This window comes from Tamandua tetradactyla, chromosome 2, assembly GCF_023851605.1.
Source record: "Tamandua tetradactyla isolate mTamTet1 chromosome 2, mTamTet1.pri, whole genome shotgun sequence".
Classification (NCBI taxonomy): domain Eukaryota; kingdom Metazoa; phylum Chordata; class Mammalia; order Pilosa; family Myrmecophagidae; genus Tamandua; species Tamandua tetradactyla.
In genome coordinates, this window is record NC_135328.1 from 137,306,646 (window position 1) to 137,331,343 (window position 24,698).

The following is a 24,698-nucleotide window of genomic DNA, read 5'->3' on the forward strand; positions in this document are numbered from 1 at the left end:
AGTATTTTACATTTTTGCAAATCTCTTTGATGTGGGGTTTAAAAGAAGAATTTGCATATCTGCCTCTGCATTCTATATGCTGAAGTACTCTTACCTTAGAAAATTCTAGAAAACACACGAACACACAAGCAAATATGCCATTAGCTATCAGTGTGGTGACACTGTCACATGTCATTTCGCCTCTAGAAAACTCCACTGTAGAATGAGAATAAAAAAAGGCAAATAACATCGCAGTATTGTAATTTCTTTTAGTCTCATGTTCTGAGATCACTCACCCCTTCCCCAGCATTCTTAGACCACACTTTGATAAACTAGTGCCCAAATCCTGAATAACCACACTGCTAAACACCTGTATTGAACTTCATGAGAGAAGAAATAAACTTCCATTGTGTAATTGGAGGAAGGAGTATGTGTCTATTTTTGCGTGATTAAAGGGAATAGAGCATAAGAGGGCTAAATTCTCATCTGTCATGGTAGAAAAACAAAAGATAATATCAAGTAGAAGAAAAAATAGTTAAAAGATTTGAATATGCTTGCTTCTGGGGGAAAAATAGGTGTTATTAAAAACTACTTTTGCTGTTAAAACTATTTAATGCTTTAAATCATTTAGAGGTATACATAGCTGATTAAAAATTAACACCGATGAACCCTCTAATACATCCTTATAGAAAGACACTTTTGTCTTTGTCTACAATTTTGTTGATAAATTCTGAGACAAAAAAAAAAAAACGGAAATTTTTTTTTGCAGTAATGTATTTACAAAGGGAAAAAAATTAAGGTCACATACTACTGTAATTAAGTTCTAAAGTACTGTCTAAATTATTTTATTATGCTTGAATTTTGCTGCTCTGAGTCTAGTTAACTGTTAAGATTTAGATACTGTTTAATCATCTAGAAACTCAACTGAATATTTGAGTACTAGCTAGGTGATAAGACTATAAATAATCAGTTAACATCAGCCAAGAAAGACTTCACATTACACAAGATTTGAATTAAGTTCTGAAGGAAGGACTGCTAAATTAGAGGTGATGGTACATGCAAAGTCACAAAGTTTGGATGGAACAAAACCATTAGTAAACTATTACTGAAGATAGAGATGTGACAAAGCTTAGAGTAAGCATTCCCATGTTTTTAGCAGGGTGAACCAAGTAGCAACAAGAAATTACTGTAAAAAGACCACCTATCTTTTTTTTTTAAGTCTGGTTTGGGGACAGGTGATTGGTCATTTTCTATAAGCAACTACAGTATCAGGTCTAAATGTATGGTTCTGGAAATTTTATATGAAGCGTGGTGAAATCACTGTAAAGAAATCCCAAAAGAAGAAGCGAAAGATTAAAAAAAAACCAAAAAAAGCAGTACAAGGGTAGTTCAATGGTAGATTCCTCGCCTGCCATGTGGGAGACCCGGGTTCAATTCCCAGCCCACGCACTCCACACCCCCAAAACAAACAGGCAACAAACAAACAAATATTCAACAAATGGTGCTGCAATAATGGGATACCCACATGGAAAAATAACGAAATGTGGCCCTACCAAGCAGCATACCAAAAAAAAGATAGAAAAGATCATACATTTTTTATTGAGAATTAAAAAAGAAGCAAAGTGACCTCTGGAAAAAACAGAAATGTACTGATTTTTTCCAAGGCAAACAGTTTAATGATAATTGCTGACAATGTACACTAACTCGGAATGCAAAATGATCTCATCCAAAACTGCAGCTCTAAATCTAGAGGTATTTTAATAATTTCCCAAGCGTCATAACTTTCAATTTTTTATGTGTGCTACCTCGGGATCCATCTTACTTTGGCTAAGCTACCTGTCTCAATACTAGTTAATAAACAATTTTCCATCCATGGGGCCTGGAATTCCCAGAGCTGAAAATCACATCTGTGGCCATAACATACAAAACCCACAAATGGCCCCAATGATAAGCTAACCACCTTCATTGCCTTCAGATGCCCAAGTCCCTTTCTCTTCTTGTGTGCATCTGTTTGCTTTAAATTAGCCAATCCTTGATTCTACTAACTTTTACTCCTCAACCACAATAAAGGCACATGTCCAAAGGTCCCTCTCACTCTATTTGTATGCTCCCCACCCGCTGGTTGAGCTACACGAGACATCAGATTCCTGTAGACCCCTCATGGCACCCCTTTCACTCTCTAGGACCCAGGAGTAGCAAACCATCTTTTCACATGCATATGGTCTGTTACCCACTGTGTCACACCTGACCTCCACTGGGACCCAAATTTAAAATCCAACTTAGTAACTAATATGAAGCACCAAAGCTTCTAAAGAGAAGAAAGTTTGTTTACCTGGTTATTAAAACAATAATCCTAACAATTTAGCAATTTACCTAAGACAGCAAAATAAAATCCTGGAGCCTAATACACAATGATAGTGACTGCAAAAAACTGTCAGTGCATTGAAAGAATAGGAAAAATATGCACCATAAAAACAAAAGGGATATCTATGGTCGAGTGATTTTCAACATAAGGCCAAGTGCATCCTCGGGGAAAGAACAGTTTCTTTGATAAATGACACTAAGAAAATCAATAGCCACGTACAAAAGAATGATGTTGGATCCTTACCTTACACCACATAAAAAAATTAACTCAAAATGGATCGAAGATCTAAATTTAAGAGCTAACTCTATAAAACTAATAGAAGAAAACAGGGGAAAAGCTTTAGAACCTTGGATTTCCAAGAAGCTCTTCTTAAATATGACAAAAGCATGACCAACAAAAAAAATAAACAGGACAACAAAATTAAAAATGTTTGTACATCAAGGACATTATCAAGGAAGTGTAAAGACAACCTACAGAAAGGGAGAAAACAGTTGCAAATCACACATCTATCTGATAAGGGTTTAATATCCAGAATATATAAAGAATACCTACAACTCAACAACAAAAAGACAAACCACTCATTTTAAAAATGGGCAAAGGACTTGAATAAATATTTCTCAAGATACACAAAAGGCCAACAAGCACATGAATAGATTCTCAACACAACAAGCTATTAGGGAAATGAGTTACTACATACTAAGATGGCTATTTTTAAAAACGGAAAATAAGAATGCTGGCAAGTATATAGAGAAATTCAAACTCTCATACACTGCTGGTAAGGAATGTAAACTGGTACAGCCACTGTGGAAGACAGTTTGGCAGTTCTTCAAAAAGTCAAACATAGAATTATCATATAATCTGGCAATTTCACTTCCAGGTATATACTCAAAATAATTGAAATCAGGAACTCAAAACAGATACTTGCAAACCAATGTTCATGGCAGCATTATTCACAATAGTCAAAAGGTGGAAGCAACCCAAGTATTCATCAACAGATGAATGGATAAACAAAATGTGGGATATCCATACAATGGATTACTGTTCAGTCATAAATAGAAATGAAGTTCTCATAAATGCTACAAGGTAGAAGAACCTTGAAAACATTATGCTCAGTGAAATAAATGAAGACACAAAAGGACAAATATTGTACGACTTCACTTATATGAAACATCTAGAATACACAAATTATAGAGAATGAAAGTAGATTAGAGGTACCAGGAGCTGGGGAGAAGTGGGAATAGGAAACACTGCTTAATGGAAACAGAGTTTCTGTGTGAGATGATGAAAAAAAATTGGAAAATAGTATAGGTAACAGTGATGGTACACAACACTGTGAATGTAATTAATGCCAATGAATTGTATACTTAAAAATAATTAAAATGGCAAATTTTATGTTATATATGTTACAAAATTTTTAAAATAGAGAACCAATGCAGTTTTTGATCCTTTATTAGATCAAACGTAAAGCTCTAAAGGATGTTTTGGGACAAGTGGGAAATCTGGATACAGTGCGTTGCAAAGTTAAATCTCTTATAAGTAATATTGTGGATAAACAAAAGAAGTATTTCAGGATTAAATATCATATTCCCAACTAATTTTCAAATTGTTCAGTAAAATATGTGTGAAAGACTGAATAAGCGCAGAGTGAAAGAGAAAGCAAATGTGGGAAAATGTTAATAACTGGTAATAAAATCATTTTAAAAAATGAACAATGAATGAGTCACACCATTTTGGCTTTTCTCTTGCCCTTTTTTGCCTTTTCAGTGAACATATCTTCGTTTTCCTCACCTATAAAAATATGGACACAATTTGCCACCTTTTCTAGTTTGCTAGCTGCCTGAATGCAATATACCAAAGACAGAATGGCTTTTAAAAAGAGAAATGTAATCAGTTGCTAGTTTACAGCTAGGCCGAGAAAATGTCCCAATTAAAACCAGTCTAAAGAAATGTCCAATCTAAGGCATCAGGGAAAGATACCTTGGTTCAAGAAGACCGATGAAGTTCACGGTTTCTTTCTCAAAGTGGAAGGGCACATAGCGAACATAGTCAGAGTTTCTCTCTCATCTGGAAAGGCACAGGGTAAGCATGGCGTCATCTGCTAGCTTCTTCTCCTGGCTTCCTGTTTCATGAAGCTCCCTGGGAGGCACGTTCCTTCTTCATCTCCAAAGGCTGCTGGCTGGTGGTGTTCTGTTCTTCTCATGGCTATGCTGCTCTGCTCTGCTCTCTCTGAATCTGAATCTCATTCTCCAAAATGTTTCCTCTTTTATAGGACTTCAGAAACTAATCAAGACCCACCCAAATGGGTGGAGACATGCCTCCAGCTAAACCAGCGCAACAACGACTCTTGATTAAATCAGATCTCCAGGGAGAGGATCTAATTACAGTTTCAAACATGCAATACTGAAGAGGGATTAGAAGAAATGGCTGCCTTTACAAAATGGGATTAGGATTAAAACATGGGTTTTCTAGGGTACACACATCCTTTCAAACCAGCACACCACTGCTTTCATAATATCTTCATCCTTTATTAAAACATATCTGGTATTTATTGCCAAAAATCACTTTTACTGCTATACAGCTGACTCTCAATTATATCTGCAGGGATAATTACAACAAATTTACAATCCAGCTTTCTCTGGGTACCCTTTCCTATATATTCACTTGGAAAGAAAAATGTGAATTCTTTTTAATATTAGCCTGAGCAAAAAATTAGGACATGTTTGTCCCCAAATTCCTATGATACACCTGAAAAGCCAAATAAAAAAGCCTTTCTGATTATTCTCAGGGTTTTGATTATCTGTACCATTACTTTCCTCATGAATATAGGAACTGAGTGGTATAATAAAGGGACATTGAAATGCTATTGTAAATGTCTTATTCTTAATTATATACTAACTTCAGATCACTTCACAAGTTTTTATTCTCATAAGTTTACTTTATTTATCTTCTTAAAATAGTCTTGTAAAGGTAGTTAAGAGATTTTAGAGTGAAACTAAAATCTTTAAAAACTCTTATTTTCTAATCTCCTTTTGAAAGGTAAATATTAAGTAACTGAATTTTCAGCATTACTAATTTATACAGAAAAATTCTGTATAAGTTATAAATTAAATTATTTCACAATGACATACTTTCTATTGTTTATTCCCAGCAGTGAAATGTTTTAAGAACTATGCCATTTGTTTAACAAATACTAACTCTCTATGATACAAGTAAGACTGGAAAGCCTTGAGGATTCATAATGAAAGAATATATCCTCAATCCTGAAGAGCTTAAAATGTAGTAGGAAAACAGGTTTTTCCAATGATAATTTCAATGTTAGATGTAAGTGCAATAACGATGCACTGAGATCTTAGACACACTACCTGATCAAGTTCAGAGAAAAGACAGAAAAGGCTTTACTGAGGTAGTAACACTTGAGGGGTATCTTGAAGGCACTGATATTTTCTAGGAGAGAGAAACACACAGGCAGAGGAAAAAGCATATGTTTGGAGAACAGCCCTAAGATGTCTGGGAAACTAAGCAGCTTGATGTTTATTTCAATCAATCTTAAGTGCAGGATGCTAGAAGTAAGTAGACGCAGAAACCTCTATCAAGAGTTATCTTTTGTTCCTAGTTTCAAAAATCATAAAATCGAATTTATATGTATACATCATTCTTTTAATATAGTATGTTTTAACTATATCTACACTACTCAGAATGCACAGGGTATACAGGCAAGTTTCTTAAGAACTGACAACGATAAAAGTGGAGGTTATTGTTTTGTTTTGTAAATGTCCTTGTTTGCTCCCCTCAAGTAAATTGTCAAATCTGGAGATTCTAAAAAAGGGTTTCTTAAATTTGACTTACCTGTGAAATAAAAATTTGGGGGGTAGAGGGGAGAATGACCATTAAGCTAGGACATTTAAAACTTCATACATCCAAATCCAGTCATCTTAATCCCTCTAAGTCATCTGTCTCAAATTACTTTATTACTCAGTATTATTCTTTCTGCGAGAAATGTTCTTCCACCTTTATTAACTAGATAAAAACTCATTATCTTCAGGATGCCTTCTCTGATTAACCTCGACACTCTAATATTTACTACTTTTGTATCTGTTATCCTGGTGCTTTGTAAATATGCTCAACGAAGGTGTGTACTGTTTTGATGATGACATTGTAGACAGGGTTATTAATTGAACCCTTCCACTTTGTGAAAACAGAATTAGCAGGAAAAAATGATTTATCCCAAAGATAATTATCCCAGACTTAAGTTCCTGTTAATAAAATAGAACGCCTAATGAAAAATATAAATGCCTAATGGAAAAAAATAAATTGAAAAGAACCAAAAACGGAAAAAAAAAAAAATGAAAATCAGCAATACAGAACAGCTATGGTCTTCAAAGTGGGTTATGGGGATGTATGGGATTTCCAAGATCTTTTTGGAGGTTGTGCAAGGCCAGACTGTTTCATAATACTAAAATATAATTTGCCTTTTCCACTCATTCTCCTATAAGTATACAGTGGAGTTTTCCAGAGACAACACTTCATGTGAGAATATTATTTCTCTGACAGCTAATGGAAAATGCTGTGCATTCTTATGTCTTCTAAAAGTTTCTAAGATAAGATCTTAGGGTTCTCAATAATGTGTAAATGAATCCCAAGACAAAAAATTTGAGAACCACTGATACAGCGCATAAGATAGGAGGAAGACAGCTTGCATACTTAAAAAAAAAAGTAATGGTTCATTCATTATCTTCCTTTCTACTTCCTACATATCAACTCTTTCCATAAGTGAAATTTTCTAATTCAATTTGAAGAAAATATGTACAAGAATTATAAACAGCTAACAAGTCTAACAGGTTTGAATGTTCTAGAGCAATATCTTGAGACAAAAGCATGTATTTACACATTTTATTACCACCTAGAAAATTTCATTCTAGGTAATAAGCAAGAATTCAGAATTTAGTCCTTACCCAAATTCATGTCCTGAACAAGTAGTAAGTTTCCATTAAATTCCATTGGAACCATAGCAGAAAACAATTTGAGAAAATTTCTTTTCAAAAGCCTTATTTTGAAATCAGAAAGAAAGATAGACAATAAAAACTGAGATGGTATAATTTAGGAATGCCTAGAGTATATAATGATAGTGACTAAAGGTACAAATTTAAAAAATGTTTTTACATGAGGAAGAACAAAGGAATGTCATTACCGTAGGGTGCTGAAAACAGATGATAATTAATATTTTAAAATTTCAACTTATGTGTGAGACTAAAGCAAAAAATGTTTATTTAATACAAAATTTATATTCTGACTAGTGCATTTCCTAATATAACTTATGTAGACAGCTTCATTGAACACCGTAAGTACATGGAACCTTGAGTAGGATATGAGATTTTGTTGGTTTGTCCAGAGTCATGCCCCTATAAATGCCAGAGTGATTTGAACAGTAAATAAAAAAGTATCTGCAAAGTCCCCTTCGGGGAATGGTGAGAAGGGGAAAATTCAACTTCCCCAAGTTGAATTCTTGATATTCGCACAAGCAGTGTGGACAACCAAAGCTATAGGCTGAGCCCCCATTCTTGGGGTTTGTTCATATGAAACTCAACCCCACAAAGGATAGGTCAAGCCTACTTAAAATTAGGCCTAAGAGTCACCCCCAAGAGAACCTCTTTTGTTGCTCAGAGGTGGCCTCTCTCTCCAGCCAACACAGCAAGCAGACTCACCACCCTCCCCCTGTCTACGTGGGACATGACTACCAGGGGTATGGATCTTCCTGGCAACGTGGGTCAGAAATCCCAGAATGAGCTGAGGTTCAGCATCAAGGGATTGAGAAAAACTCTAGAATGAGCTGAGACCCAGCATCAAGGGATTGAGAAAACCTTTTCAACCAAAAGGGGGAAGAGTGAAATGAGACAAAGTGTCAATGGCCGAGAGATTCCAAAAGGGGGAAGAGTGAAATGAGACAAAGTGTCAATGGCCGAGAGATTCCAAACAGAGCCGAGTGGTTATCTTGGAGGCTATTCTTATGCATTAAGTAGATATCACCTTGTTATCCAAGATGTAATGGAGAGGCTGGAGGGAACTGCCTGAAAATGTAGAGCTGTGTTCCAGTAGCCATGTTTCTTGATGATGATTGTATAATGATATAGCTTTCACAATGTGACTGTGTGATTGTGCAACCCTTGTGTTTGATTCTCCTTTTATCTACCTTGTCAACAGACAAACAGAACATATGAATAAAATAAATAACAGGGGGAACAAATGTTAAAATAAATTTAGTTTGAAATGCTAGTGATCAATGAAAGGGAGGGGTAAGGGGTATGGTATATATGAATTTTTTTCTGTTTTCTTTTTATTTCTCTTTCTGAATAGATGCAAATGCTCCAAGTAATGATCATGATGAATATGCAGCTATGTGATGATATTGTGAACTACTGATTATATATGTAGAATGGAATGATCAAAAGTTTAAAAAAAAAAAGCCTTATTTTTCAGGGGGAAGAACACGATATTAAAGAGTCAAAGTTACAGGTTCAAAGTTAGCTTAATCTGTTTCTTTGCCACCTGTTTCAAAGTCTGTCACAAACCTGTCAAGTGGGCCCAGGTGACAGACTATTGCTGAATCAGCATAAATTTGTCTGTTCTACTGGCAAAACAACTCAAAGTACATGATTTGTTATTTCAAAAGTTGTGTTCAGCAAATTTATTTTAAATACATTGGTAGAGTTAAGCAGTTAAAGAACTATTTCTGCATTAACCAGGATTTCCAGGTTCTGGGTAGATTTTTAGACAATAGTCAATGTTAAAAAAAAGAAAAAAAATCCAATTTAATAAAGAACTTGGACAGTCCTTGGAAATCAGTGGGCTGGAAGAGTCAAATTTCAATTATTCATGGTAACAGGAAGCAAAGACTATCAACAATTAAACTGCACAAATAATGTAAGAACTTATTTTTGCAATATCAACTTATAGCAAGCAACTCTTTAAAAGGAAATGCCAAGTAATAAGTACGTGGATTTGTGTACTAAAATAATTTGAGTGCTAAAAATAGTTACGATTAAGGTCATAATAAAGCAAGTAAATTGGAGAGGAGGAAAAAAAAAACCCCGACACCTGGACAATATATAACCTACTTTGTCAGTCACCCAACAACTGATATTTACTTTATGGAAACTAATTCTGTTCTCAGTATCATTTCCAAGCATATCCAGCCTTAATTCCACAAGCAAAAAACCATTTAGAATAAAGAAACTAATTTATGTAACAGATACCAGCATACATATTAAAGGTCCTTGTTTTAATGACAATTCTTGAGGTATAAATGACCACTTAAATTGAAGACATGTAAAGGAGGCACCTTCTCACCACTGCCAATTTCGTTAAAGAGGATAATTAAATTAATGCTGACATCTAGTGGCAAGAAAGAACATCTTTTTTACATGTATGTTACCTGCATTGTACTTTCTGACATCAAACCAATGAATTTAAAACCAAAGACATTTTCAAATCCCTATAAAAAGATAAATCAAGCTATTTAAAAATTATTCATTAACCTTAAGAAAGTATAATAAGAGAACAGATCCCCATTACTAAAGCAGATGAAAAATGAATAGCCATCTTTGCAGAAGTAAAACCAGCTGAAGAGATTTTCCTGGGGGTGGGGGTGGGTGCATAAGAAAGGAATTCATTAAAAATCTTTACGTTTGAAATTAAAAATCCATATTCTTAAAAGCTAGAACAGATAATTGCTTAAAAACTAAGACTGTAGCTGACCATTTCACTTGGAAGAAATGCCATTAATAAATTATGTCCCTAGGGTAGACTAGTTTTGCCCCTTTAAAATTGTTCTTAATTTTTAAAAAAGTAAAATGGCTCACAAGTCAGTCAACTACAGTTTTTCTCAACACTTTAAAAACAGAACTGTGAACACTCCAAGTTTACAAGCCACTGTCTGGCTAAATGGCACAATCCAATAAAATATTATGCCTAATTTCCAGACACCATTAATATATAGTATGAATCTTGATGAAAACCATTACTTGGAAAAGTCTAAAGGAATATTTAAAATTCTACATGAAATTCTAGTATGTTTTGGAAATTCAGGGACCATCAATTTTGAAATACCCCTTTGCAATTGAAAAATTTCCCATCATGAAGACTGCCAGGGTTAAACTGCTGTGTTGACTAGAAAAAAATTGACCACAAATTTGAATGATTATTTATAAGCTTTCTTTAAAAAACAAGCACTATTTCCTTTAAAAATGCAATTATAATCAATTTAAACTGGAGGTGTCAGTCTAAAGTATGTTATATTAATAAGAAGATGCTACACAGCACACTCAGAAATATGTCTTTGTCCTCTTGGAAACAACCTCGACCATAGGATTTAGCTTCTACACAGAAGCGGTTTGCAATCGCTTCAAAATGTCCACCTTCTTCAATTTCTTTAACCGCTTAAGGAAAATAAAATCACCGAAAGCAAGCAAAATATCGGACTAAACTAAGACATTCGCCCAATATCTGTACTGAAGTACAATCCCAGTAGCAAATGCATTACTTATAAAAATCACGCACTGAACTAACAAGATTTTATGGATAAAACCTCTCCTAAAGCTGAAGGGTGAACGTAAACCACTAGTTATAAAATTGAACTGCTAGAGACGGAAAAAAAAAAACCCACACAAAAACCCGGTCCAGAGGCAAGTTGTCTCACTACGGATAGAGTGTCAGGGCGCAGGGGAAGAGTCTGAGGGCTCTACTTTATCGGCTCACTAGGGCACCTGGGTTTAAGACTATATGAAAAGGCATTCAAATTCCTCAGAACATCCACCTACAACTGGGGGGAGTTGGTCAACCCCACTTTATCCTCTCCAACAAGGAAACCTGGGTGGGTGAGGGAAACGACACGCTATTCTCGCAAGACACACCAACCTTGGCTGGGATAAGTTCCCCACTTCCCTGGGCTCTCCTTCAAACCCCGGCCGGGAGCTGGAGAGGTAGGATACAAAAGGCGGGCGAGGGGACCCCTTGGGTTTGCACGCTCAGACCGCGCGGAACGTGGAAATTCTAACTCCTGCCATCTCCCCGCCCGCGGCCCGGCTTCCGGAAGGGGTGCACCGAGCCTCCCAAGGCGAAGGGCCCTCAGGTCGTCGCTCCGAGCTCCGAAAGGAAGGGAGGAATGGGGATCAAGCCCGTTTCCGCGGGCCAACACGGAAGAAGAGTTTGGGGTAAGAAGGGCGCGCTTCGTGCTCGGGCGCAGGCTGGGGCTGGCGGGAGACTCCCTCCCCGGGGAACGCGCTCCACTCTCCTCCCCACCCCAGACTTCAGAGCGGGGGAAATCGCGGCGGGGGTTCCCGCAGGTGCGGGCCTCACCAGGCGGAGCTGGCTAATTTCATCGTAGGACATAAAGCTGAGGATGTTCTCGATGGCTACGATGGGCAGCGCTACCAGCGTGTTGTTTTGAGGCAGCTGGTCCGGAGCCAGGGCCGGGGCTGGGGGCACCTGGGACACCGGCTGCGGGGGCTGTGGGGGGGGTGGGGGGGGCTGTCGCTGAGCAGAGCCGGCGGCCGAAGAGGAGCAGCCGTCGCCGTGGCCGCTGCCTCCGTCCTCGGCCATTCGCTCCTCCGACGCCGCCGCCATCTTGGGGGTTTGATTCCTTCCCCCCACTGCAAGGGGAACAGGGACGCTTCCGCTGCGTCACTTCCGCCTCCTCCTCTTGCGGCTCTCTGGGAGGGGCACCGGGGGGAGGGCCTGCAAATGACTGGCAGGAGAAAGATACAAACAGTTCAAGTGGAAGAGAGGGATGCTCAAGCAAACCTCTGGAAAGGTGATCCTTGTAGCCCTTTTAAATCTAAGATCGGAAACTACTTGAGAACAAAGTGACGCGCCCTATTGCAATTAACTTCACCTGTTTAGTTTTCTTTAAGCGCTTCCTGATAAAGGATGATAAAAATAATGTTACCTAATAAGTGTAGAAGGAATAATGTATTAGAAATATCACTGTTTCAAGAATCACAGTAATAGCTGATGTAGGTAAATAAAAAGGAAGTACTGATAAATGCTACAACATGTATGAACCTTGGAAACATACTAAGTGAAAAAAGCCAATCATAAAAGGCCATACGGTATAGTGTGTTTTCATTTAAATATATATATTTTTTTACATGGGCAGGCACCAGGAATCGAACCCGGGTCCTCGGGCATGGCAGGCAAGCATTCTTACCTGCTGAGTCACTGTGGCCCGATTTCATTTATATGATTGTCCAGAATAGTTAAATCTACAGAGACAGAAATGATTATTGGTTGCCAGGGGCTGGGGGTAGGGGGGATGAAGAATGACTGCTGACTGGTAAGGGATTTCTTTTGGGGGTGATGAAAATGTTCTGTAATTAGATAGTGGTGATGGGTGCGCAATCTTGCAAATATACTAAAAATCACTGAACGTGCTAGAAACCACTGACTTGTGCTAAAAACCATGGAACATACTAGAAATAGTGAATTTTATAGTATGTGACTGTGCTGGTTTGAAAGGATATATGTACCCTAGAAAAGCCATGTTTTAATCAAAATCCCATTTCGTGGAGGCAGAGTAATCCTTGAATAAGTAATCCTTATTCAATCTGTATGTAATTAGATCATCTCACTGGAGATGTATCCCAATCAAGAGTGATTGTTAAACTGGATTAGGGGAGATGTGTCTCCACCCATTTGGGTGGGTCCTTATTAGTTTCTGAAGTCCTATGAAAGAGGAAAAATTTTGGCGAATAAGAGATTCAGAGAGCAGAGAAGAATGACATAACCACGAGAAGCAGAGAGCCCATAAAGTGACCTTTGGAGATGAAGTAGAAAAATGCCTCCCCGGGAGCTTCATGAAACAGGAAGCCAGGAGAGAAAACTAGCAGATGACGCCTTGCCCACCACGTGCCTTTCCAGATGATAGAGGAACCCTGACCGTGTTTGCCGTGTGCCTTTCCACCTGAGAGAGAAACCCTGAACTTCATCAGCCTTCTTGAATCAAGGTATATTTTACTGAATGCCTGTGATTGGGATTCCTATGGATTTGTTTAATTGGGACATTTTCTCAGCCTTAGAACTGTAAACTATCAACTTATTAAATTCCCTTTTCAAAAGCCATTCCGTTTCTGGTATATTGCATTCCCACAGCTAGCAAACTAGAACAGTGACTATCTCAATTAAAAAATAATTGATTTAAGAGATTCCGAACAGAGTCGAAAGGTTATCCTGGAGGTTTTTCTTACGCGTTAAGTAGATATCATCTTGTTATCCAAGATGTAATAGAGAGGCTGGAGGGAACTGCCTGAAAATGTAGAGCTGTGTTCCAGTAGCCATGTTTCTTGATGATGATCGTATAATGATATAGCTTTCACAATATGACTGTGTGATTGTGAAAACCTTGTGTCTGATGCTCCTTTTATCTACCTTGTCAACAGACGAGTAGAACATATGGAATAAAAAGAAATAATAGGGGGAACAAATGTTAAAATAAATTTAGTTTGAAATGCTAGTTATCAATGAAAAGGAGGATTAAGGGGTATGGTATGTATAATTTTTTTTCTGTTTTTGTTTTATTTTTCCGTTGTCTTTTCATTTCTTTTTCTGACTTGATGCAAATGTTCCAAGAAATGATCATGATGATGAATATGCAACTATGTGATGATATTGTGAATTACTGATTATGTATGTAGAACAGAATGAGCAAAGGTTAAAAAAAATAATAATTGATTTAGGCAAGAATCATCAAAAGATGCTGTGGTAGTTTTAGGCTGTTGTGTACCCCCAAAAAGCCATGTTCTTTTTCCAGGTCCAATCTTGTGGGGGCCAGACCTATTGTCTAGGGTAGGACCTTTTGATTAGGTTGTTTCCATGAAGATGTGACCCACCCAGTTGGGGTTGGGATCTTTTGATTAAGTGGTTTCCATAGAGATGCATCTCTGCCCATTCAAGGTGGGTTCTAATCTGCTTGCTACAGTCCTTTAAGAGGGAACCATTTTAGAAAATGTTTTTTTGAAAGAAAAAAAAAAAAAAACCTTAGAGCCGACACAGACAGAAATGTTAAGAAATGCAGAAAGAAAATGCCCCAGGGAAGCTGTTTGAAACAAGAAACCAAAGGACCAGAAGACCTAGTCACATGCCTTCCTAGCTGACAGAGGTGTTAGGACACCATCCGCCTTTCTTGAGTTAGGGTATCTTTTGCTGGCTGCCTTATTTGGACATTTTTATGGCCTTAGAACTGTAAACTTGTAACTTAATAAATTCCCTTTATAAAAGCCAAACCATTTCTCGTATATTGCATTTCTAGCAGCATTAACAAACTAAAACAGATGCTAAAACTAGAAGGAGTGATCAGAAATATAGTTACATAGTCTCAAAATGATTCCTTACAAATTACATATTATGTAATTCCAAATAGGAAGGAATAAGTTTACAATAAAATTTGATGGACACCACAATAACCAAATGATCAAAGTTAACCTTACAAATTATGCAAAGATCCTTCATGAGTGTCTCCCAATATGATACTCTGAAAAGGATACAACATTATGCAGTGTTCCTGCAAAATGCATAACCTGTAATTGAGGTTGACAAATCCAGATTACTGGCCTATATTCTCCAAAAATAATGCCATAAGAGATAATGAAATTATCTGGATTTCAGATAATTTCAGACTATTGAAATTATAAAACAGACTAAAGAGTCCAGAATCTAAATTTTCTATAGCACATAATCTAACTCAATCTGTCTGGATAGATCATTTAAACAATCCAAACATGGAGCCCAGAATAAGAATGAGGGCCTTTAATTTTTGATTGCTTAATGTAATGTCTGGATACATCCCAGAGTATATTAAGCAGATAATAAAAAAATATTGCAAAATCCCTTGAGGGATGGGAGAAAAATTATGAAACTATTGAACTTTACCACTGGAGAAACCCCTGATACTGTGCCAAACTCTAGGGATGCACAAATCAATAGGATAAGCCCATGATCTTGAGGCTTGCTCTTGTAAGGCTTATGTATGTACCAGAGAAGCTTAGTCCTACCTATAGCTATGCTTAAGAGTCACCTCTGGAGGACCTCTTTTGTTGCTCAGATGTGGCCTGTCTCTCTGTAAGCCAAACTCTACAAGTGAAACCATTGCCTCCCATGTGGGACCTGACAGCCATCTCCCAGGCCTGGTGGCATGGGAGATCACTCCTAGGGATGAGCCTGGCAACAATGCCATCCTGATCAAAAGGGGGAAAATAAGTGTAACAAATAAGGTATCAATGGCTGAGAGAGTTCAAATAGAGTCAAGAGGCTATGCTGGAAGTCACTCTTATGCGTGCTTCAGTTAGACATTGCTAACTATCATAACTTGCCAAACCCCAACCAAACCATAAGATTCTACAAAAATTCCATGCACAAGGGTAATATTCTAGAAACCTACAACCTCCAGTTGGGTCCCTGGACCAAATAAGTCTTGAAATGCAAAGGGGCCAGCCTTTCCAGAACATAAACTAGTTCCATTCCCCTAGGCCATAGGATCAATAGCTCCTTCCAACATGAAAAATTTAGAATGGTCATAACCCAAATACCCCTAAAGAGTGGGAGAAAGATCAAAGCTAATGGTGGAGTTATACAGAGAAGGCCGGGTTTAACAAATGAGTATGAGCGCTGAATCATTATAATGATATTTCTTTTAGTCGTCAGTGTCTTAGAGCAACTAGCAACAAAAACCTAAAATTGTGGAATTGTAACCCATACCAAACTCTGAACTCTATTCTACAACAAAGAAAAGTAGGAGTATAACAGAGAAGACAGGATTAAACAAACGAGTATGACTGCTGAATATATTGATATTTCTGTTTGTCTCTAGTGCTTTGGAGCAGCTAGAAGAAAAAATGAAAAATTGTGAGCTATAACCCATACCAAACTTTAAAGTCTGTTCTATAACTACTTGTTAAAATGTACTTGGAAATTTATTGCTTTTTTGTATATTCTATATAAAAGAGACTAAAGAGACATGACAACTAAATCTATGGGTAATTCTGGATTTGGCACTGTATTAGAGGAAAAATAGCTATAAAGGACATTATTGGGACAATTGGCAAAATTTGGATCTGGAGTGTATATTACATAATAACCTTGTAATGTTAAATTTCCTTATTTGGATAATTATTTTGTGGTTTTATAAGAGAATGACCTTATTCTTAGAAACTATATGTTGAAATATTTAGGAGTAAAGGGAGATAATATCTCAATTTACTCTCAAGTATTTCAGATAGATAGAAAACGAAAATAATAAAGCAAATATGACAAAATGTTAACAATTAATGAATCTAGGTGAAGAGCATATGAGACTCTCCTGTATTGTCTTGCAGTTCAAAAGAAATGTTGCTTAATATTTTCATATCTTTGTACCTTCATAATATCTGATGACAAAACTAAAGGTGCTCAGAGCACTTTTTAAGTTTTCCATTCCTTACTTCTTGCTCTTAATTATCATATTTCCAACATGCCCTTTTTCTTGGAGTTCTATTTTGAAATCTAATTGTTGCATGGTAGATGTGAAAACTGCAGAATAAAGCTGAGCATGACTGAGGGCTAAGAGAAGTGTGTATGGGAGGGGAGTGGAGCTAAAGTGAAGAGATTAAAGCAAAGAGATGAATTGGGGGTCATGGTTAGCTTGTCATAATAGGCATCCATTTCCGATTCCCGGGGCATGTAAACAGTTGGTCATTTTACCTATTATTGTCCCAGGTTGCAAAATCCTTTGAAGTCATTTTTTAGATTCTTCTACCCTGGGGTTGTTTAGCATTCAGTATACACTTTATGCTTAAATTTTCTGACACATGTTTGCATAATAATATGTTAGTTTTATTCCCACTAATAGATCATACTTCCACTTTTCTACCTAGGATATTGCTATATTTTCATAGAATCTATTACAGTTTGGTCTAAATCAAATTCATTTTCTATCTTGTTTTATTAAAGCTAAATACTTTCTTAGTAGGTTGGTGTACTGGTTTGAAAAGATGTATGTACCCTAGAAAAGCCATGTTTTAATCCTAATCCCATTTTGTAAAGACAGCTGTTTCTTCTAATCCCTATTCAGTACTGTGTGTTTGAAACTGTAATTAGATAATCTCCCTGGAGATGTGATTTAATCAAGAGTGGTTGTGAAGCTGGATTAGGTTCCACCCATTTGGGTGAGTCTTGATTAGTTTCTGGAGTCTTATAAAAGAGGAAACATTTTGGAGAAAAAAAAATTCGGAGAGAGCAGAACGACATAGCCACAAAGCAGCCCATCAGGCAACAACCTTTGGAAATGAAGAAGGAAAACGCCTCCTGGGGAGCTGTGTGAAGGGAAGCCAGGAGGGAAAGCTAGCAAATGATGCTGGGTATGCCACATGCCTTTCCAGATGAGAAAGAAACCCTGACTGTGTTCACCGTGTGCCTTTCCAGCAAAGAGAGAAACTCTGACCCTGTTCACCATGTGCCTTCTCACTTGAGAGAGAAACCCTGAACTTCATCAGCCTTCTTGAACCAAGGTATCTTTCCCTGGATGCCTTAGATTGGACATTTCTATAGATTTGTTTTAATTGGGACATTTTCTCAGCCTTAGAACTGTAAACTAGCAACTTATTAAATTCCCCTGTTAAAGGCCACTCCATTTCTGGTATATTGCATTCCGGCAGCTAGCAAACTAAAACAGTTGGATTGCAATCAAATTTCTGTAAATGGCATCATACTTTAAATACATTATGGGAATTCACGATATAAGGAAAACCCATAGAAAATCCTTTCAATAGTGAGTTGTCAGTCCCTAATTTATCTATTTTGTAAATCAAGTCCTTACCTGTGGTTTTGTTTTTGTTTGAAGTGGGCATGTGAAAAGCCTTCCTAGTTAACTAGTTAATATCCAAGGTAGGCTGACCTCTTATCTAAGCCACAGGATACAATTTAGGGAACAATTAAGCCATTTCCTGCCTGTGGGTTCATTCAGATCGCCCTGTATATATGTTGGAGATGTGCCCTTATATTCCCCACACATTTTTTTTAATGAAGAGAATTTCAAAACAAATAGTTGTTTTGTTTCAATGATTAAAATCAATATTTGTTTTGGATATGTTTTCCAATCAAAACAAATATTTGTAACTAAAACAAATATTTGGATTTTAGAAGGGATACAGGGTTCTATATGTGGTTTTGTGCCACAGATTACCATAGGACCTTTGCAAAAGAGTGGTCTCAAGTACATGATGGATACATACTTCTTAATATCTATGTGTTTCTAGGTTCATATTTATAATATAGAATAATATTACCTTCCTGCTTTGAATTTACATGGTGGAGATGAGGATGAACAGACAATGAAAGGATTTTAGATTACTTGGATTAAAGGTAATCAAGTCAATTTACTCTAATGCAGGCACTATACATTATCCTGGCTTCCTTTATATTTCTACCTTCCTGGACAGGGTATATGTTTTGGTGGGTGTTTTAGTTTGTTAATACTGCCAGAAATGTAATATACCAGAAATGGGTTGGCTTTTATAAAGGGGGTTTATTAAGTTACAAGTTTATGCTTCTATGGTCATAAAAATGTCCAAACTAAGGCATCCAGGAAAAGATACCTTAACTCAAGAAAGGCTGATCTGGGAAAGCATGTGGCTGACATCTGCTGGCCTTTGGCTTCTGGTTTCAAGCAGCTTCCCTGGAAGTGTTTTTTTTTCTGCACCTCCAAAGGTCTCTGGCTATGTGGGCTCTGATGCTTTTTCCAAAATGGTTCCCCCTTAAAGGACTCTAGTAAATGACCCACCTTGAATGGGTGGAGACACATCTCCATAGAAACCACCTAATCAAAAGATCCCACCCCCAATTGGGTGGGTTACATCTCCATGGAAACAACTTAATCAAAAGTTCTATCCTACAATATTGAATCAGGATCCAAAGAACATAGCTTTTCTGGGGTATATAGCAATTTTAAGCCTACACAAAGTTTGTTTTAGTTTTCTTGACTGCTCAACTAAAACCGTACAATGGGCTGGCTTAAACAATGGGAATTTAATGGCAAGGTTTTGAGGCTAAGTTCAAATCAAGTTCAAAGCAAGTCCAAATCAAGGCCCCATCAAGGCAATGCATTCTTCTCAAAGACTAGCATTCCGGGGCTGGATGGCAGTGACACTTGGTCCTGGGCTCCTCTGCATATGGTAATGCACATGGTGGCCTCTCCTGGCCTCTTCATTCTCTTCTGGGTTCTGTTGACTCTCAGCTTGTAGCTGCTTTCTCTGTGGATTTCTTTCTCTCTGTTTGAGTTTCATTCTTCTTATAAAAGATTCCAGTTATAGGATTAAGATCCATCCTGAGTGCATTAGGCTACACCTTAACTGAAATAACTTCATCAAAAGGTCCTACTTACAAGGGTTCACAAACACAGGAATGGGTTAAGTTTGAGAACATGTTTTTCTGGGGTATATAGGTCCAAACCACAATAGGGAGGATGGGGTGTTGGCTATGATGAGATATGGGAAGGGGCGATTTAAGCTGTTTAGTTGCACTTCCATAGAAAGTGGGTTTCAATGTAAAAACAAAACAAAAAACCAGGAAACTAAAACCAGTATTTTTTTCCTATTGTTTTAGCAGATTTGTAATATTTTTATAAAGAAGGTTAAGCTCATGTCTCAACCAAAAACAAGTTCTGGAGTTCCAATGGCTTGCAATGGGCCTTTGAAAGGACCACCTTTCAACTGGATGAGAAGTTTCCTGTTATGTCTAATCTCTGAGATTCATCATTAGACACATTCTTTTTAGTTTAAAGTCTTGAATTCAGAGAAAAGTAGCATACTAAACTTTCAATTCAGCAAGTATTTTTTTGTTGCTCAAAGGGTAAGGCACTGAGAAGATACTAAGATATATAAATAATGTTTTCCAACTCCAAGAGAGTGTGACTCTAACTGCAGTATCAATCATTCCATGGATACATTGAATGATTCTATTGATCTGACAGATTGGACATGTGTTTCCTTATTCCCTCATGTGCATCTTCCTAAAGTTGTATATTCAGAAAGAAAAGTTGAATTGCTCAGACTGGGCTTCTGGTAAAGTGATTCACCTAGCCATGTCCTCTTGCCTTTAGAGAGGTTGTGTTAACAGAAACAGTGGGAACGTATAAGTAGGAATTATGAATTCTGGCTTGAAGAATCAGGGGAAGCTTCACAGAGGAGGTTACCTTTCAGCTTACCCAGAAGGATGATGGTATTGAGATAACTTCCAAGGACTTCCTTAATTAGAAGGTGAAGAAGGATTGAAGACATTTCAAATAAAAGGAGCAGTAAGAGCAAATAGCATAAACAATGTTAACATCCAGAAGATAAGTGGAATGCATGTTTACGCAAAATTTTGGCCTTTAATTCTATAGATCAAAGGTGATTGGCTTTGTTTTTAATGCTTTCAAAGTGAGCCAGTTATTTAGTAATTGATTTATTGCCTCTGAGCCCCAAATTCACCCTTCTTGTCTTCTCTGTGAAAATAGATATGGGTCCTCTGTGCCGGTTAGAAAATGTTGTGTGACACAGAAAAGCCATGTTTTTTAATCCTCATTAAATATTGCTGGGTGGGATCTTTTTATTTATTCATTTTTATTTTTTACTTTTTTTTAATTTTGATTTTCTTATCTTTACTTTTTAAACATAGCAACATACAAACACGAACATTCTTACCATATGATCATTCCATTCTTGGTATATAATCGATAACTCACAATATCATCACATAGTTGTATATTCATCACCATGATCATTTCTTAGAACATTTTCATCAATTCAGAAAAAAAGGAAAAAACTCATACATACCATACCCCTTACCCCTCCCTCTCATTGATTGCTAGTATTTTCATCTACCTAATATATTTTAGCTTTAGTTTCCCCTATTTTTCCCTATACCACTTATCACTCCCTTTCATTGATCACTAGTGTGGTAGTTAGATTCAGGTGTCAACTTGGCCAGGTGAAGTTACCTAGTTCTGTTGCTGTGGACATGAGCCTATGGTACGTGAATCTCATCTGTTGCTCATTACATCTGCAGTCGGCTAAGAGGTGTGCCTGCTGCAATGAATGATGTTTGATTTAATTGGCTGGTGCTTAAATGAGAGAGCTCAATGTAGCACAGCCCAAGCAGCTCAGCATACCTCATCTCAGCACTTGCAGCTCAGACCAGGCCTTTGGAGATGCAGAAAGAATTCACCCCGGGGAAAGTTGTTGGAACCCAGAGGCCTGGAGAGAAGGCCAGCAGAGATCATCCTGTGCCTTCCCACGTAAGAAAGAACCTCAGTTGAAAGTTAGCTACCTTTCCTCTGAAGAACTAATGAAATAAATCCGCTTTTATTAAAAGGCAGTCTGTCTCTGGTGTGTTGCATTCCAGCAGCTAGCAAACTAGAATAACTAGCATTTCAATCTACTAAATTTATTTTAACATTTGTTCCCCCTATTATTTATTTATTTTTAATCCATATGTTTTACTCATCTGTCTTACTGTAGATAAAAGGAGCATCAGACACAAGGTTTTCACAATCACACAGTCACATTGCAAAAGCTATATCATTATATAATAATCTTCAAGAAACATGGCTACTGGAACACAGCTCTACACTTTCAGGCACTTCCGCCCAGCCTTTCCAATATACCATCACTAAAAAGGTGATATCTATATAATGCATAAGAATAACCTCCAGTATAACCTCTCTACTCTGTTCAAAATCTCTCAGCCATTGACACTTTATGTTGTCTCATTTCTCTCTTCCCCCTTTTGGTCTAGAAGATTTTCTCATTTCCTTGATGCTGAGTCCCAGCTTATCCTAGGATTTCTGTCCCACATTGCCAGTAAGGTTTACACCCCTAGGAGTCATCTTGGGTGGGATCTTTTTAATTAAATTGTTTCCATGGAAATATACCCAATTGTAGGTGGGACCTTTTGATTGGGTGGTTTCCATGGAGATGTGTCCCTACCTATTTATGGTGGATCACTTACCAGAGTCCTTTAAGAGGGGACAATTTTGGCAAAAGCTTCAGAGCCCACACAGCCAGGGACCTTTGGAGATGCAGAAAGAAAACACCCCCGGGAAGCCTTGTGAAATAAGCAGCCAGTAGAGAAAGCTAGCAGATGTCTCCATATGCATTCCCAGCTGCCAGAAGTGTGCCAGATCCATTGGCCTTTCTTAAGCCAAGGTATCTGTCTCTGGATGCCTTAGTTCAGACATTTTTATAGTCTTAAAACTGTAAACTTGCAACTTAATAAATTCCCTTTTTTCAAAAGCCATTCTGTTTCTGGTATATTGCATTCTGGCAGATTTAGCATACTAACACTCCCTCTAAATATTTTTTCTTTACTAGCTGACCAATGTTAAACTGTGTTAGTAGAGGGCTCTGAGGAGTCATTGCCAGAGAAAAGGGTTTTGCTTCCCATTTCTGGTGTGCCTTCTTGGCAGTTTCCTGCATCATCCAGTGGCCAGCAGATTTCCCTGGTACCCTTGAACCCCTACTCATACCTGTAAGGTTTAGGGGTAGACAGTCTTTTGTGAGACACCTACCCATGAACACCTTTCCCTGGCATCCTAGAGGACAGGTTTCTGGTGGGTTCCCAAAGGTAGATTTCTAGCAAGTTCTGCCAGTACAACACCACAGCCATATCTCTGCCATCTAGTGAGCCACAGTCATTCCTTGTCCAACAAGATCTAGATCTCAACCCTGGGGAAGTCACAGACCAAAGGATATGGCTGCTCCTTATATCTGCTATTCCTATGTTCTTTAGTGCTCTCTTTATTTCTTATTAGCCAATCCCTCATTGTGTTAATCCCCTGCTGTAGTTAATAAATCTTGATATTACATTCCCCCTGTTCAAATTACTATATTGGTTCTCTCTCTTGATTGTACCCAGACTGCTACAGCAGTGAAATCTGTTTTGTTGTTGTTGTTCCCAAAGAAAATCTTTCAAAGAACCAATTTGTAGAACAGATAAAAGCAGTTTCTCTGATTGAAGCCAAGTGGAAGGCTCACATTCAAATATATAATTCAATGGTACCATTACAATCACAAGGTTGTAATAACCATCACCCATTAACAAAACTTTTCTGTCATCTCAAACTGAAACTCAATACAATTTAACCATGAATTCCCTATTCCCCACCCACACCCTGTCCTCTGGTATTTTATATCCTGGATTCTGACTCTATGATTTGCTTGTTCTAATTATTTTGTATCACTGAGATCACATAATACTTGTGCTTTTTTGTCTGGTTTATTACACTCAATATGATAACTTCAAGATTCATCTTTATTATCAAATGTATCAGAACTTCATTCCTTTTTACTGCTGAGTAATATTCCATTGTATGTATATACCACATTTTGTATATCCATTCATGGGTTCATGGACACTTGGGTAGCTTCCATTTTTTGGCAATTGTGAATAATGCCACCATGAACATCACTCATGCAAATATCTGTTCAAATCCCTGCTTTCTGTTCTCTTGGGTACATAGAAGTAAGATTGCAGGGTCTCATGAAAATTCTATAATTAACTTTCTGAGGAAACATGAAACTGTCTTCCACAATGGCTACATATTTTACATTGTTGTCAGCAATGATTGAGTGTTCCTATTTCTCCACATCCTCTCAAACACTTGTAATTTTCTATTTTTTGATAGTACCTATTTTAATAGGTTTGAAATGTTATCTCATTGTGTTGTGTTTGTGTTTTTTTTAGAGCGAATCATTTTTTAACGGTTTAAAGTCCATATCTGTTCATTTAACATTTTAACATTGTGAAATATAACATATATGCTAAAAAGTTATAAATTTCAAAGTACATTTTAACAAATTGTAATAGAACAAATTTCATAGTATCGTATGGGTTCCAGTTCCATAATTTTAGGTTTTCCTTCTTGCTGACCTAACCCCAAGACAATGGAAACTAAAAAGAAATATCAGTACAATGATTCGGTAGTCATACTCATTTATTAAACTTTAACTTCTCTATTATAACTCTTCCTTCTCTTTTGACCCTTCTTCCAATCTTTAGGGATATTTGGGTTATGCCCATTCTAACCATTTTTTCTTGTTGAAAAGGGGTGTTAACAATATGGAATAGGGGGGTAGAACTGGCTGTCTTCTTGGAGATACTGGCTTCTCTGGGTTTCAAGACTTATCCGGCCTAGAAACTATCTAAAGGTTTTCGGTTTCCTGAAAAGTAAACTCAGTGCCTGCAACCTTTGTAGGATATTAGCTAGAGCTCTGGGTGTTCTTCAGGGTTAACAGGAAGGATATTGGTTGGGGTTTGGCAAACCATAGGAATTAGCAATATCTAGCTGAAGCTTGCA

At 37.3% G+C, this 24,698-nt stretch overlaps 1 protein-coding gene and 1 long non-coding RNA gene across 5 annotated transcripts in view; one reads left to right on the forward strand and one right to left on the reverse strand.

Moving 5' to 3' along the window:
• Positions 1-12,023, reverse strand: part of FBXO28 (F-box protein 28) — a 45,823-nt gene extending 33,800 nt beyond the window's left edge. The window contains exons 1-2 of one of the 4 annotated variants that reach the window (XM_077149144.1): positions 4,322-11,783; positions 95-195 (exon numbers count right to left, since the gene is read on the reverse strand). In XM_077149144.1, coding sequence (XP_077005259.1) covers positions 95-175 — 81 coding nt within the window. In that variant the 5' untranslated portion in view covers positions 176-195; positions 4,322-11,783. Of the gene's footprint in view, positions 1-94 lie in introns of all 4 variants that reach the window. The other 3 variants (XM_077149142.1, XM_077149143.1, XM_077149145.1) reach the window with 3 other exon arrangements.
• The window catches only part of LOC143673971 (uncharacterized), a 122,837-nt gene continuing 109,450 nt past the window's right edge, over positions 11,312-24,698 (forward strand). Inside the window, exon 1 of the long non-coding RNA XR_013170792.1 lies at positions 11,312-11,550. This is a non-coding gene — a long non-coding RNA (uncharacterized LOC143673971). The remainder of the gene's footprint in view (positions 11,551-24,698) is intronic.